At 40.7% G+C, this 15965-nt stretch overlaps 9 protein-coding genes across 9 annotated transcripts; 7 read left to right on the plus strand and 2 right to left on the minus strand.

Annotated features, from left to right (window-relative positions):
• Positions 1 to 179: 179 nt before the first annotated feature.
• NEHOM01_0213 (rRNA 2'-O-methyltransferase fibrillarin) lies at positions 180 to 995 on the minus strand (the record flags this gene model as incomplete). Its single annotated transcript, XM_051489091.1, has 1 exon — positions 180 to 995. One exon carries the CDS (start codon positions 993 to 995, stop codon positions 180 to 182), a length of 816 nt encoding a protein of 271 aa, XP_051345051.1.
• A 254-nt stretch (positions 996 to 1249) lies between these two features.
• On the plus strand, positions 1250 to 3610 carry NEHOM01_0214 (uncharacterized protein; the record flags this gene model as incomplete). The annotated part of the gene is made up of 1 exon (XM_051489092.1): positions 1250 to 3610. One exon carries the CDS (start codon positions 1250 to 1252, stop codon positions 3608 to 3610), a length of 2361 nt encoding a protein of 786 aa, XP_051345052.1.
• A 453-nt stretch (positions 3611 to 4063) lies between these two features.
• NEHOM01_0215 (protein MAK16) lies at positions 4064 to 4762 on the minus strand (the record flags this gene model as incomplete). Its single annotated transcript, XM_051489093.1, has 1 exon — positions 4064 to 4762. One exon carries the CDS (start codon positions 4760 to 4762, stop codon positions 4064 to 4066), a length of 699 nt encoding a protein of 232 aa, XP_051345053.1.
• A 224-nt stretch (positions 4763 to 4986) lies between these two features.
• NEHOM01_0216 (uncharacterized protein) lies at positions 4987 to 5529 on the plus strand (the record flags this gene model as incomplete). The annotated part of the gene is made up of 1 exon (XM_051489094.1): positions 4987 to 5529. The coding sequence occupies one exon, from the start codon at positions 4987 to 4989 to the stop codon at positions 5527 to 5529; it is 543 nt and encodes a 180-aa protein (XP_051345054.1).
• Positions 5530 to 5773: 244 nt separating this feature from the next.
• Positions 5774 to 6385, plus strand: NEHOM01_0217 (exosome complex component RRP41; the record flags this gene model as incomplete). The annotated part of the gene is made up of 1 exon (XM_051489095.1): positions 5774 to 6385. The coding sequence occupies one exon, from the start codon at positions 5774 to 5776 to the stop codon at positions 6383 to 6385; it is 612 nt and encodes a 203-aa protein (XP_051345055.1).
• A 316-nt stretch (positions 6386 to 6701) lies between these two features.
• NEHOM01_0218 (uncharacterized protein) lies at positions 6702 to 10094 on the plus strand (the record flags this gene model as incomplete). Its single annotated transcript, XM_051489096.1, has 1 exon — positions 6702 to 10094. The coding sequence occupies one exon, from the start codon at positions 6702 to 6704 to the stop codon at positions 10092 to 10094; it is 3393 nt and encodes a 1130-aa protein (XP_051345056.1).
• An 850-nt stretch (positions 10095 to 10944) lies between these two features.
• NEHOM01_0219 (uncharacterized protein) lies at positions 10945 to 12384 on the plus strand (the record flags this gene model as incomplete). Its single annotated transcript, XM_051489097.1, has 1 exon — positions 10945 to 12384. One exon carries the CDS (start codon positions 10945 to 10947, stop codon positions 12382 to 12384), a length of 1440 nt encoding a protein of 479 aa, XP_051345057.1.
• A 123-nt stretch (positions 12385 to 12507) lies between these two features.
• On the plus strand, positions 12508 to 13692 carry NEHOM01_0220 (tRNA (guanine10-N2)-methyltransferase; the record flags this gene model as incomplete). The annotated part of the gene is made up of 1 exon (XM_051489098.1): positions 12508 to 13692. The coding sequence occupies one exon, from the start codon at positions 12508 to 12510 to the stop codon at positions 13690 to 13692; it is 1185 nt and encodes a 394-aa protein (XP_051345058.1).
• Positions 13693 to 13913: 221 nt separating this feature from the next.
• NEHOM01_0221 (DNA mismatch repair protein PMS2) lies at positions 13914 to 15935 on the plus strand (the record flags this gene model as incomplete). Its single annotated transcript, XM_051489099.1, has 1 exon — positions 13914 to 15935. The coding sequence occupies one exon, from the start codon at positions 13914 to 13916 to the stop codon at positions 15933 to 15935; it is 2022 nt and encodes a 673-aa protein (XP_051345059.1).
• Between the last annotated feature and the right edge of the window lie 30 nt (positions 15936 to 15965).

Here is a 15965-nt window from a genome sequence, read left to right on the forward strand (position 1 = left end):
CTATAGATAGCTATCTAATTTTGATTTATGCATACGCCAATTTAACCCAACAAAATAAGATTTAGGTAGGTTAAGTTGACATCAATACTAAACCCAACCCAACCCAACTCAACTCAATCCAACCCAACTCAGCCCAATACTAAACTTAACCCAATACTAAACCCAACTCAATTTATTATCTATTTGCCTCTGAATATACCTACCACAATGGCATGGTCTCTTTCATACGGCTCTAGAGTTACTTGCTCTTTTGGCTTAATATTCAGCTTCCTTAAGATGTCCACCTCATTAGCAAACACTTCAGCTGGCGCCTTAATCGAATCTATGCAGTTAGCCTTAATAGAAATAACCACTCCACCACCTTCTTTCAAGAAGTACTGTGCATTCAACCCCACAATTCGCGCCTGGTCCGGCTGAGCTACATCAGCAAAAACCATATCTACCATTGGCACTAGCATACGGTACCTCTGTGGCAGCCGTGCATCTTCAATAATAGGCACAATGTTAGTTCTCTTCTTAGCTAGACTCAGTAAGTCTCGGCCCGATCGATGACTAAACTCTACGGCATAAACTACACCTTCTGGGCCCACAATATCCGATACGTGAGACACACTTGTTCCTGAAGCAGCACCAAGGTACAAGACTCGACTGCCAGGCTTAATATGAATGTTTTCTATACCCCCAAGAATACCTGCTGCGATCTTACTTCTAAAAGGGTTCCAGGCACGATACTCGACCTTCTTATCCTCTGGACCGGCTAGAATTCTTTTCTCGCCATAAACTGATACGCCGGGCACCATGTTCTTAGTAGCCAGAGTCTCTTCTTTGCCGCGACTGATAAATACGCCTGGGAACCTTGGATGTGGTTGAAGAATTACTTGTTTGGCTTTGTTCTGACCAGGTTTGCCCATGGGCCGTCCTTGCGGTCTACTTGGTCCTCGGCCTTGTGGCCGTCCGCCAAATGGTCTTTTTTGGTCTCTACGTGCACTATTCATGAATTCTGAAAATTTAAAAATCAGACTAATAACTGACTAGTTGGGAGGTTAGACAGGGCTTGTTTTGGCTTGAGGATAGTTGTAATTTGGGCTATATGAGATTTGGATTGGGAAGTTGTTGTATTTTTAAGGAGACGTGCTGGGATTGGTTAGTGAGAAAGTAAATCAGAAATTCGGGGTGAAAAAAACTCCAGAGAATTTCCTAATATGGTAATTTGACTATAAATATTCAGTTGAGTTTTTTATCTCTAAAAATGATTATACATAAGATAAATTGGGTTATTATAGGATTCGTACTGGGTTTATTCGTATTGGGCTACAGGCAAGTTAAGTGTAGCAATGCTAGTGGTAGCGATGGTATTAAAAAAGATACAGCTGATTGCACTAGCGACAGTACTGTTGTCGTAAATGCTAATAGTGCTGGTGTTGGTGTTGGTGTTGGTGATAATATTGGCCTAGGTGGTACAGATGATACTGGTGTGGGCGGTGCTGGTGATACAGATGATACTGGCGTGGGCGATGCTGTTGTAGTCGATGCTGGTGTGGATGATGCTGTTGTAGTCGATGCTGGTGATGCTGTTGTATGCGATGCTGGTGATGCTGGTGTGGATGATGCTGTTGTATGCGATACTGGTGATGCTGTTGTAGTCGATGCTGGTGATGCTGTTGTATGCGATGCTGGTGATACTGCTACAGATGCCATTTTAGATGGTGTAAAAGATGCTGATGCTGTAGATGCTAGTCTTTGGCGTGCTCGTTTTGATTCTAAGGGCCGGCGGATTATAGATATGACTGAAGTACTTAGTTTGGAGGAGCTAGGCGATGAATTGAAGTTTCCCTGGGCAATAGATCTACTAAACCGGCTGGAAAGTGGCCAAGCTAGCGGTACTGTTTATTTTGGGGAAGATGGCGATAATGCCCGTATTGGTTATAATGAGGGCAAAGATTTGAGATACTTTAAAGGAATTGGATTCTATAGTCTCTTATCTGGATCAGATTTGTTTCACCAGGTTAAGGTAGCTGCTTCACTACTTAAACGCATGTTTACAAAGAAGGGAGTTAATAGTGATGATCTTAGTCCAAGTGATGTACTAGATGTTGTTTTAATTTATACTAATTTAGATCAGAACATAAACATTGTCCAAACAAGTGATGATATACTAGTTAAAGAGTTGCATATTCAATTTATCGAAAATCTCACTCGAGGCATTACCAACTATTACACTAAACATGGCAGCATCCAAGCTTTCTCTGATTCTATGGAAGTAGCTGTACTAGACTCAGAATCACATATTAAGTGCGGTGCATCTCGAACTGCTCTACAACACCGCCGATCAGCTATGGGACAGAAATGCTCTTTTGCCGACACCTATTCTAGGTCACTAATTATCGACCAAGAATCTCTCGACCTCTTCCGAGCAAGTCCTCTTATAAACTACCTACACCCACTTTCTCTTGATCTTTACCAACACGGCCTCAACTGCCTCTATAATGGAGAGACCAATCTATTCACCATAATCAAGCACAACCAAGCTGTTAGTCCCGTTCGACCTACCCTCAACCCAACCAATCTCAAGCTCTCTTTCAAAGCAGCGGTCCGTCTAAGATATGCCACCAATGCCCAGAACTACACAGTAATGGCCACCGATGAAGACTTTCAAACCTTCCTAAACGTCCTTTCCAAGCATGCCCCCCAAGAAAGAGGCGATTATCACAGCTATCTAAACGTCTTCAAACGCCACTCTATACTCGACGCCGATATTATCAGGAAACATTGGGACGAAGAAGAACGTGACTCAGACCGGCTAGACGATCCACCCCAACGATCCACTCTCATTCAAACCATCGCTTTATCGCTAATTACTCTAACCACCGGTTTTGTAGTCTTCATCCTAACCCAAGTCAGCATTTTACTCTCTTCCTACCCCATACTAATCTATACTATGCCAATCATCATTATTTCCATCGGTCTAGCTATCGCTCTTCTCTTACTCTTCTTTATCTACCCTCCCTCCAACCAATCACGCAAATCCCACTCTTGGCAGTATCTTACTATCGTCCGAGTCGGTCAATACTGCCTCTTCGGCCTAGTCTTATGTCTAGTTACAGCCGGTGTTTTCATCAATCTAGCCTATCCACCGACTCTCACATTCACCCAAACCGATCCAGCTATCCCCGCTACTCTTATAACTCTATTATACCACATACTAGCTGGCACTTCTATTCTCGGCTGTCTTATCATTCGAGGTTTATTCACCCCGCGCTGGCCAACTCTACCAAGATACAGTTACTGGCTACTTTACGTTTTATCCTTCATCTTTATTATCTCCATCCCTATCCTTACTCTTCTCGACCTAACTGCCTATGCCCAACTACTTCTCAATACTCGTATTTTGCTTATTTCCGCCCTCCTCTTTACTGCTGGAGCCTTCATTGATGTCTTCGGCCGTTGGTTCGATAAAGAACGTACAGAACATCTCAAGCCAAGGCCAACTCAACTTATCCTTCGCAAGCTCATCAAAATCCTCCTAGTCCTCCTGGTCCTAGCAGCCGCCTACACTCTAACCATCTGGACCAGCAATCGCCACAACCTCCTAACCCAGCTACCCTCTTAACCCCACAAGTCCACTTTAACATAAGATATCATATCAAAGTACTTGTAATAAATGACTATATCAATACTATCTTATATCTAATATCATCAAATGACTATATCATATCTAATATCTTCAAATTCTTATGTCAATACTATATCATATCTAATATCTTCAAATTCTTATGTCAATACTATATCATATCTAATATCTTCAAATTCTTATGTCAATACTATCTCATATCTAATCTCTCCAAACCCAAACCAAACCATAGATAATCTTACACAACACATCTAAACACTACTATCAAAATACCATCTAAATACCATCAAAATACCAACACTATCTAAATACTAACTCAACCCAATACCAACCCCATATAAATACCAACCCCATACCAACCCCATACCAACCCTATCAAAATACCAACCCAACCCATACTAACACCATACTAACATAACCTAGTGCAATTTATTACCATTCCAGCTTAATCCGTTTCTTCTTCTTCTCCTCTTCCTCCTCTTCTACGGACTCTTCAAACTCAGTTACATACCTTATACCCTTAGTCTGAATTTGCATCACTTTCTCCCGCTTCTTCTCCTGCTCTGTTTTCTTCTCCTGCTCCAGTATAGTCCTGTTCCCATACACCCCGGCACTAAATCTCTCTAATATCTCAGATTCTAACGACTTTTCTATCTTAGCTACTTTAACGGCTTTAGTCTCCCTAGCCCTATCTTGTTTTTCTGCCTTTTTCCTTCTTTTGATATAATTTGGTCTTCCTATCTTATCTAACAATTCTTTCCTTTCTAGGTAATCAGATAATTTTGTTAATCTTTGCTTACATTTATGCACTAAAAAAGAACCAAAATCTTTAACTTCCTTATCTATCTGAGATAAGGCTGTTTTATAATCACTATCTAATAATATCTTTTCGTACTGCAGTCGGGGCTTATGAACTCTTTCCGGCTCTTTAAGCAACAGATAAAGCTTATCATTGATAGCTCTAACCGTTGCATATTTACTGTTAGCTAAGGGACAAGTAGATCTAGAACAAATACCTGAAACATTATTAGCATTTTTACAAAGAACCTCTTCCGTATCAGTTTTCATTTTAAAAGAACAAAACTTATGGGACTGGCCGATAGCATTCCAGATTGACTGGTCATCTAGCATGCTAAAACGCAAATTTTNGAGGAGGGGGAGTGGCAGAACGAGTGGTTAGTATTGGGTTAGTAGGAGGGGGTGGATGTGGGGTTGGGTTGAGAGGAAGTGTGATCCCTTGTGGTCTAGTGGCTAGGATTTCGCGTTTTCACCGCGACGGCCGGGGTTCAATTCCCCGCAAGGGAACATCTTTTTTAATATTTTAAATGGTTGGTTTAGTATTGGGTTAGTATTAGATGGTAACTCGGAATAGTTGGATTTTGAATGGGTTGTTGGGTGGGGGTAGGAAGAAGAGTCGGTTGGATCGGAGTAAATTGTGTTTATCTTATGTACTTGGTTTATGTCCGCGGTTGGTTTTGAGTGGGACGGCTTATCAGATGGGGAGGTGTAATTTAGAGCATAGTTGGGGACGAGTGGAGGACTTACGGAGTCGGGATAAGTTAGTGGTTAGTGAGAGATTGGGTGGAGAGATAAGAAGTATCTTATCTAAGATTAAGAAAAATCAAAATTTAAAAAGAACCGATATAAGTGAGTATCTTAAGTTAGAGGAAGAGTTAGTACTGCATAGGATTAATGGGCGTAAATGGCTGGTGAGAATTTGGGAGGCTAAATTAGAAGGAGTAAAGGAGAGTTATGAGAGAAGGAAAGTTCCATATTTAGCCTGTAATTCATGTCCGGAATTGATGCCTTGGAGTCCAGCTAAGCAAGCAGTGCATTTGCGAAGTAAAGTACACTGTGCCTTTATCAAAATGGCCCAGATCTTACCTACTTTACCTTAACTTACTAGATTAGTTTAATATCTTATCAATAAACAATTCATTATTGCATATCTTATCTTAATCTAAATCTTATCTTAATCTCAACTTAATCTAATCTTATCTTATCTAAATCTTATCTTATCTCAATCTCAACTTAATCTAAATCTTATCTTATCTCTACCCAATCTCAACTTAACTCAACTTAACTCAACTTAACTCAACTTAATCTAAATCTTATCTTAACTTGACGTACTCTTTTTCTTTTATGGATGATGCTAACTACTTTGAGTGTGAATATAATGCTTGTGGTAGAGATAAAGGAAGTGTGCTAGTTAATTATGGAAATTCGAAAGTTTTGGGTGTTCTGAATGGACCTTTTGAACCGGCTGGTCCAGTAGTTGATCCTTTTAGAGCGACTGTACGTGTTCAGATCTATGCGGGTGGTGAGAAGAAGACATCGGCATCTTTACTATCTGTTTATTTAGAGAGGTTGTTAAGTGCTTCTCTTAGGATGCAAGAGTATCCTAGATGTATTATTGAGGTTAAATTGTATCTTTTGAGTTGGTCTGATAACTATTATGCTGCTTTAGTGAATACAGCTTCTGTTTTGTTGTTGAGTAGTGGTTTGCAGATGTTTGGAGTTCCTCTGGGTATTTTCTGTTCCTTAGAAGGGGGTAGAGAGTGTACGGTTGGAGTGATTTCAAAGGGTGGTGTTTTACAAGAAGTCTTCTATCTAGGAACGGCTGAAGAACCTAGTAAGACTTGGAAGGAGAATGTGCCTGATTTACTAGAACGTATTAGGTACTCACTGAAGACTAATTATGAGGCTGAAATGGGTGTTTATGCCAATGATATGGCTTATCTTAAGATTAAATGAGTATATGATTTAGTTAGTAGTTAGATTGAGTTAAGATATGATTTTGATATAATTTTGATTGAGTTAAGATATGATTTTGATATAATTTTGATTGAGTTAAGTTAAGTTAAGTTAGGTTGGTATTTATATAAGTTAAGTTGAGTTAAGATTAAGATTAAGTTAGTATTTAGATAAGTTAAGTTAAGATAAGATAAGATTGAGTTAAGATAAGATAAGATAATACTAACCCAGATTTACTAATTAGATACTAATTAGATGTTAATTAGATTGTGATTCATATCTTTCAATACATTAGTTAGATTGTTTTTGTAATTGCATGGAAAATTCCAAGGAAAAGATTGAAACAACTCATATTCCGGCAGTTTGGACTGAATTCTCCATTCTTAAGGAAGACTTAATCTCGCCTACGGTTGAATACGAACCGAATGAGATTGGATTTTCTGGGACAGAGAACTTTCGTGCAGTTTTGAATGTTTTTGGCTTATCTCAACCGACAGCAGAAGGGATAGTTAATCTCATGGAGTACTTTCAAAAACCAATCATTTGGATGAACTTGAGAGAAGAACCTGTTATCTATATTAATAGTCGTCCTTATGTTTTGCGTGATAAACAAGCTCCTTTTTCTAATATTCGCTCGTTTATGGGCATATCTTATACTCGCTTGGAAGAGATGGAAATGCGATTAAAACTAGACATTATTGAAATGGCTAAGAAGAATCGTGGCTTTATTCAAGTCCATACCGAAAAACAACTTAAAGCACTTTGGATCAGTACTTTGTACGTACAGAAAGTACAGACTGTACGTGAACTCTTTGAAAGTATTGGTGGAGATAAGATCAAATATTATCGGACACCAGTTAGTAGGAAACTTTATAACAAGGAAAACTTCTTATCTGTACTGGATACAATTTTATCTAGGAATAAGGAAACAGATCAAGATCTGCTTTTTGGGTTTAATTGTGGGACGGGTTTAGGCCGGACTTCTTATGCCATGGCTGCTTGTTTGATCCGTAAGAAGGCTTTGGAGTACTTGCACTTAACTGCTGAGTTGGAATCGCCTTCTTTAATGGAGGAGTCAGGCCGGGAAATGCCGGGTGTATCTACTTCGGCTTTCAATTCTAGATCTTCGCTTTTAGAGGTAGTTAGTGGTCGTTCGGGTGAATCGGATTTTGCTAAGGTTATTCAGGTGCTGAAAAGAGTTCATGGTAAGGATAAGTTGGCCGATTGGCTCTCTAAGGTTGGTAATGTTGTTCCGGCTTTAGAAAAGGCTTTGAAAGGTGAGTATACTCTGGTTGAGCGCTTAGGGAGTGCTTTTAATGGGTTTTATGCTAAGAAGATTGTTGATTTGGTTCTTTCGTACTTGCAACGGTTTTCTTATCTGGAAGTCTTGTTAGAACACATAATAAAAGCACAGTGCACACCAGATCCTAAGAAGTCGCTTAAACGGGCTTGTATTCTCATGGAAAGGTACGTCTCCTTAATTATCTATGGAATTTACCGGACTAACCAGGTGCCCAAAAGCTTCATTAGTTGGATTGAAGAAAACCCGGCTATCTATGAGTACATTAAGCAAATTGCCACCGAAATTCCTAACTTAGCTATCTTCTCACCAGCAGATATCTTCTCGGCTAACTTGAACACACTTAAGGATACGAGGAAATGGACAACTATTATTGGGGCCCGGACTATTCTTAGTGCTGATAGTATAGTTGGTGAAACAACTACTCAGCCGATTGATAATGTTTATATTGCTTGCCAAATAACCGGCCATCTCCTACCAGCCCATATACCGGAGAATGCTAAATGGATCAATTTAAGAGCTGAACCTGTGATTTATATTGGTGGTGTACCCCATTCAGAACGTGACCGACTATCACCCCATCGTAATATCAAAACTATCGCAGGAATTACGCAAAAGCTCATTGAAACCCAAGAGAGTCTTCTTTGTAAACGTATTCGTAATGAAGGTGCGAAAATGAATGGCCAACTGATTTTATTTGATACGACCACCGATCGTGAACTGATTACTAAACGAGTTAATGTGAAAGGTAAGAAAGTAACTACTTGTGATGACTTTATGAAGATTCAGTTGGGTATCAAGAATTACCAGCGAATTCCAATGGTTTCTAAAAGTGTTTTGTATCCCAATACTATTGATGCTATTATGTCGGTGGTAATCAATCGTAACTCAGCTCCACTTGTCTTCCAGGCTAGTGGATTTGGTGGACGAGCTTGTACTGCTCGTACTCTAGCTATTGTTATTGAAACAGTTCAAGCTCAAGTTAAGTCGGCCACATCAAGTAATCTTGAATTTGCTCCATCTCGGCCTATTCCTATTAAAGCTGTTGAGGCCTTAATTCGTATCTTGCCTAATGGAGCTCTAGCTGAAAATCTGGTTCGGTTTGCCTATAGTAAGGCTGGCCAGAAAGATATTTACGCTATTCTTGGTGAACCGGACTCAGATCCTCAACCTTACCTCTCCAATCACTTCCTAATGATTACAATGGCTTCGTTTATTCTTCTTAATTTAGGCCCTACTCTTTCTTTCCGTGAATGGCTTAACCAACGGCAAGATATCATGAACCTTTTTAATCTCTTGAAAACAGATCGGCTTAAAACTCCAGAAATCAAACATCCACTTATCAACCGGCCTTGGGGGTGTGTGCTAACTCCGCATACTATGCTTAAGAACGATTTCTTCCCCGGTCTCAAATCCGATAAGATCAAAGATAGTGATAATATTCCTGGGTGCTACAACTTCCGAATGGTTCGTTGTGGCGAGAATGATGCTAGTATTGCTATCGGACTGGCTCAGCCGACCGGTGAGGGTGTTGGTGCCCTGGCTGATTACTTGAAAAGAGAAGGTCGGCAGCTGCATTGGTTCTGTTTACGGCAAGAACCTGTTATTTACTTGAAAGGCCGGCCTTTTGTGCTTCGTACGACTGATCTTATTTATGAGAATGTTATCACTGAAGGTATCACTCGTGAATGGGTTGAGAATATTGAAACCCGAATGAAGTTCGACTGCTTGGAAGAGTGCCAGAAGAATGGCTCAGTTATGGTTCATGATGAAGTCTTTGAAAACAGTAAGCCCAAACTAGTACATGAAGTTATGCAGATTCTGCCGGAAGAGGTCCAAACTCTTCAGGAAGTCTTCACTCATCCCCATGTTGTCTACTACCGCCTGCCTATTTCTGACGAGCAAACCCCCTTACCAGAAATCTACGATGAACTCTACCAAACTATTCTGTCTATCAAAGGGCCTAGTGCGCTTGTCTTTTCCTGCCAGATGGGTCGAGGCCGAACAACTACTGGTATAGTCATATCACGATTGATTGCCTTTGTTCAAAATCTGAAAGAGAAGACTCCTACTGAACGTGACTCCCTTCTTCAGTACAAGAAGGCCCAAATTGTGTATAAGGACAAGTACATGATTATCTCTAAACTACTGCAAGTACTGCCCAAAGGACGGGAGAGTAAAAACATTGTTGATGAGATTATTAGTCAGTGTGTCCATGTTCAAAATATCTATGATGATATTGAGCACCAAAAAACATCGGGTTATCTTATTCGTTATTTCTATCTGATCTGTTTTGGGTCTTTCTTACTTGAAAGTTTCGGGACTTCGCTTACCTTCAAGGAGTATCTTTCTGAACGAATGGAAATTGATGCTATCGCTAATGATAAGGAGTACTTGTTATCCCAATAAATCACTTTTAGCTGACTTATATTGTTTGCTTCCAATAAGCTATGCTAAACTAATACTAACTTCTAAGTCCATTTCGATCTACTTCCTTCTTTTGTAATCATCTTCTAGTTATCTCAGTCTATCTTATTCTGAGCATAAGTCAAGTCACTGTGAAATTTAAACTCAAATCTAACTCCACCCAATTTAGAATAGGAAGACATTCTTTTGCTTTTAACTAGTTTAATGTTAATGTTAAGATATAAATAGATTATGGGAGAATAAACAGGATAAAGACGGAGTTGGATAGAGTTGAGTAAGTATTGGTTATGAGTTAGTGCCGGGGTAATTATAACGAATAAAGTTGGAGGATAAGTTACTTTGATATTGGTTGGTGCATTTATCAAATCAATGTGTTTATTCAATTTAATCAGTGTTTCTCTAATGATAAGTTGTTGTAATATCTATGAATATTGGTTATTTGTATGCGTACAGTGATTCTATCCCGAAGTTATTTAGGGGCGAGATAAATGATTGAACATCGCAACACGGCAAACCAGATAGGCTGGCTGTGGTGTTCAAAGCATTCACCACTATTCTTTGCTTGTATTGTGTTGGTATTGGGTTGGTATTGGTTGAAAAGGGCGTGTAGCCACATACCAACACAATACCAACACAATACTGACAGATAAACAAGCGGCAGCCAGAATCATGCACGGACTCAAATACTATTCCGCTACAATCCATTATAACTTCAAAACTAACCCAATACTAGCCAGACCAAAACAAAATAGCCGACCTTTTGATTGGTATAATTTGTTATTTGTTGATTGGGGCGTTATCACTTATAAAGCAATTAAGACATTGAAAGATAATGGAGAGATCAAATCGCTCACGAAATCATCCAGAAGGTAGATCCCGTGGTCGAAGACCACGCACCACCCAACAGCCAGCACAGAACCCTCAATTTAGGCAAAATTACGAACCGAGCGCACCACCCATCGAAACACCACCAAACCCGTATGGAGTTCCACCACCGCCATACTCTGAAGTTGATCCATATCCCCAGGCCAGACCGCAATATGAGCGGGCCACGGAGTTTATAAGAGACACAATGGATCGAACCAACAATTATTGGAATGCCCTTGGGAAGATTCCCATCTTCGGTAATACCGAAGGGGTCGCGGAGTATGTTGGCAGTTGGATTGAACCTAGCGCATCACCCGAAGAACCCCAGGCAGTAGCCGCGGAACAGTCAACTGGGTTTATCAAAGGTTGGTGGAATAAAGCAACTCAGGCAGTTGTCGATAAGGCCACAGAGGCCCGGAACTGGGCCAGATCCGAAACAGCCAAGGGTATGCTTGGTTGGTTGCAGGGAATCGAAGACTATAGCAACAAATTGACCCGGAAGAAGTTGTACTATATTTTCCTATTAGGCGTTGTAACCATTGGTACTCTTTCGCTCAGTGTCTTCCTACTTGGGGCCTTGACCTTTATGTACTGTGCCATACTTAACTATGCCAATGGACCTCTTACAAAGCTCTTTGGGCTCCTAGATATAGGCACTTATTTGCCCCTCAAAATAGTTGGTGGTCTGTTTGTCGCATCATTCATACTATCATGGATTGTTTATGTTGTTGTATGCGTGGTGATGGTAGTCTATCTGCTGTGTACAGTACTTGTACTAGGAAGGCTTAAATCCTCCTTTTCAGCCAAATTCACCATACTAGCACTCTTCATAACGATTGGTGCTGTCTTTGTTTACTTATACAGCTATATCGTATACATACTAGCAGATATTATTTATAGCACCGCGTTTGGCGGCTTTTTGATGTTCTTTTTATCGCTCTTCTATATCTACTTTTCATGGATCCTGATCAAGTACCTGTTTTTTACGATCAAGGAATACATTGCCGGATTTGTCCTAATAAGGAATGAAAACGGAAAGCTTGTTAGAGCCTACAAGCCAAGAAACATCTTCACCTGGTCATTGTTAGGACTTTCTCTTACAACGATTCTAATAATGTCGATGGCAGCTTTTGGTGTTACTATTGTCACTACGAATTTAGGAGTAGATCTATTAACGTTCCTCCTAGGATTCACCCAAGTCGCTGGATTTACAGTTCTCGGTCAAACCGAAATAGCATCTTTTATTACTGTACTCACAATTGCTGCTATAGCTATCTTGAAACACATTAATGAGATTCCATTCATCAAAACACTCATCAGTTCTTTATCAAAAACGGCCACCAAAATGCAAAACCTAGCAAACAAGGCCACCCCCATTGTCCAAACCCATGTCCTCAAAACATAAACCGCCAAATCTACGACTACCCCAATAACCCAACCCAATAACATAACCCAATAACACAACACAAACATAACACAAACCGTTATCTTACCAGTTGTAAATAAATTCCATTTTATTTCCACTCTAATGTCTGAACGCTTCTTACTTATCCATCCTAACATCTATCTTTCCTTTTTAGCCGCGGAAGTCCATTCGATCTTACAGATAACCAAAGATACCTATTTGTTTGAAACTTTAGCCGGAAAGACAATAAGTATAACTGAGACTAATCCACCACTACTAACCGTTCTTAAGACCCAACGCAAAACACTCGACTTTCTTCTATCCCGTTCTGTACTCGTATCTAAAGCCCTTTACATTCCCGAACCATCTGAAACCACCGCCGCCTTCTTCCAACGCCAAGACAACCCCCAGCACACCTACCGAATAAACGTCACCTCATACACCCGTAAGCTCAGTGCTGCCGCCAAAGTCACTCTAATGGAGGAACTAGAACCCATCTTAGGCCTACGCACTGCCAACTTAACTCAGCCCCAAACTATCATTGAAATAATCGAAACCCCCACCCAAACCATAACTGGAATTCTCTATCAAGAAAGCCAAAGAAAAGATCTCCTCCAGTACAGTCTGAAAAACCGCGCCTTCATCGGCACCACCGCCATGGACAACGAAATCTCATTTATTCTAGCTAATCTCGCCCAAGTAATTCCCCAAAGCATTGTCCTGGACTGTTTTGCCGGTACAGGCAGTCTACTCCTTCCCTGTGCTATTCTTGGCGCACTAGTCGTAGGCTTAGATAGTAACCCCAAGCAGTACCAAGGCCTAACTAAACCCCACCAGAACCCCAAAATAAGAACTCTCCAACCAGGAACTAACATCTACACCAACTTCCATCAATTCCAAGTCAACCACCAAGTTCTTTGTTTCGGCCTAGCTAACATCTTCTCAACCCCTATTCTGCGCCCAACTACAATTGATGCCATCATTTGTGATCCGCCCTACGGCCGCCGTGAAAGCACCAACATCAATCTTCCCATTCCCACCCCAACGACCAATCATAAGACCAACACAGATAGTAATGACTTTTATTTCGATTCAGCTTGGCCTTTTGTTCAACAACTCTTCCAACAAGCAGCTATTTGTTTAAAACCCAATGGGTTCCTTTGTTTCTTTATACCACATGCCAATACTAACGATCTACCAGTCAAAATGACCAACTTAGATATCTTTACTGAAATATGTCGCTGTCCCCAATACTTAAACTCAGTCTATTCTCGCACCGCCTTTGTCTACCAGAAAAGGACTCACTAATCATTTACCGCACTTCTTCAACAACTCTCTCTCCTCTCTTTGTAACGCACTGATTTGTTCTAATAAACCACCAACTCGTCCACAAAGCATAGTTTCTAATCGGTCTAACTTTCGGGCCAAAGCACTTAAGGACCCACTATCATCTGTTTTTAGCCGAGCCAAACATTCTTTGATAGCCAAATACTCCTCTTGGCTATTTTTGTCCATAAAATTCTAGCATCATGCCAATAGAAGTGCTGACGTCAGCAACTATATCGCTTATTTCCGCCTATCAAATCATTCCGGATCCATTTGTGTTAATTAAAGAACTAATCGAGAATAGTATTGATTCAGGAGCAAAAACCATTAAAGTGGCTATTCATGGCGATCTGGACAGCTTAGTATTTAGTGTACAAGATAACGGACAAGGCATTGATATCAACCGTAACTTCTTGGTGGCTGGTGGTACTTCTAAACTAGAAGGAGATACTTATGGTTGTAAGGGCATTGCATTGCACTCCCTTATTCAGATTGCTGATCTTAGCATTAACTCTCGGTTGGCTACTAGTCCTACCTCAATCGAAATCAAAACCAAACATGGCCAAATTGAACAAAAACAATCATATCGGCCTGAAGTTGGCACCACTATTAAAGTATCTAACTTTCTCAAACAGTCACCAGTTCGGCATGCTTATATCGCCAAAAACCTACAGACATATATCAAAAGTCTGGTGCATGTGGTTAAAAAGTACGTGGTGGTACATCAGGTTAAAATCACCTTAGAAAGAAACAATCGAGTCTTATTTGTTTGTAATAACCCAGATCCTACTTCTTTTATCAAGCGAGTTGCAGCTGTATCTGATATTACTGAGGGATATGGACTTTTCCAAGTCTCGTGGCCAGAATTTCTTATGGAAGGTCTTCTAGTGCCAGGCCCACTAGGGGCAGAGGGTATAATTCATTCACAGGGCAAGATTCTTGAAAGTGCTAAAGTACAACTACCTTTGGCCGCACTCAGTAAACATCTGCAACAAAGGATTGTTTACCACCTACAACTGCATTTACAGCACCCAGATGCAATCAATCCGCATTTAAATATCGGGACTAGAAGCAGCAAGCACCACCGGCTCATCTACAAAGAGCCCTATATCATCAAATTACTTGAAGATATCAAAAACCATCCAGCCATTCAAACTTATCTTCTTTCATCGCACAAATCAAAACCCATCAAGACTTTCTTCCCTACTCCCGACCAACCAAACTATACATTTGTTATCCAGACCGATCCATCCCCTACCAACCCCAGTACCTCCCCATCTTGCAGTTCACCATCTCAACCATTAACTTCCAATACCAATACCAATCTCAGCACTAATACCAATACCAAGACCAATCCCAATCCCAATCCCAACCCCAGTCCTAATCCTAATACCAATACCAACACCAATCTCCATACCAATCCAATCCCAACCCAAGACTTCAATCTAACCCCGCTCCCCTCTCAACTAAACTCAATGCCTACCCAAACCACTACCTTTCAACCGACTAATCCCATACTAACCCAAGACATATTTGACGCCCAACCAGTAGCCTATACCATTGATAGCCAGGAAAACTTCTCAACTACCAACTACCAAGAAGGACTTGTACTGCAAAAAGACGATTTGGCCCATTTAAACCTAGTAGGCCAATTCAATAACGGGTTCATCATTGTTACTCTAAAGAAGAACGACAAAACCCATTTATACGCTATTGACCAACATTCAGCCGACGAAGCTGTTAAGTACGAACGCCTTAAAACCACCTACACCCACCCCAAGCAGAATCTAGTTAAAGAAATCCCGCTTTCCTTGACTGATTACGAGAAGTACCTTATTGAAGAGCACCAAGATACCCTTGCCCAGAATGGATTTGTCTTCTCATCAGACAAAACCGCTCTTATTCAGGTTCCCATGTACAGTACTACCGTCTTTGGCGAAGCCGAGCTCAAAGAAACCCTTGATATTCTGCGTGATACGCCCAAAACCAAAGTCATCTTCACATCCTTAAGAAAGATCTTCGCCAGCAAAGCCTGTCGCACGAGCATTATGATTGGTGATTCCCTTACCAGGCAACAAATGCAAACCATCATCCAAAATCTTGCCCATACAACTCGACCCTGGAACTGTCCCCACGGCCGGCCAACCATCGTCCTTCTCCAAACAACCCCCCAAAAGCCCACTACATCAGTACCCAGTCCCTCTACACCAATAACTCCAGCATAACAACAACTTCATCATAGTACAACTTCATCA

This window comes from Nematocida homosporus (genome assembly GCF_024244095.1).
Source record: "Nematocida homosporus strain JUm1504 chromosome Unknown 4444, whole genome shotgun sequence".
Taxonomy (NCBI): domain Eukaryota; kingdom Fungi; phylum Microsporidia; genus Nematocida; species Nematocida homosporus.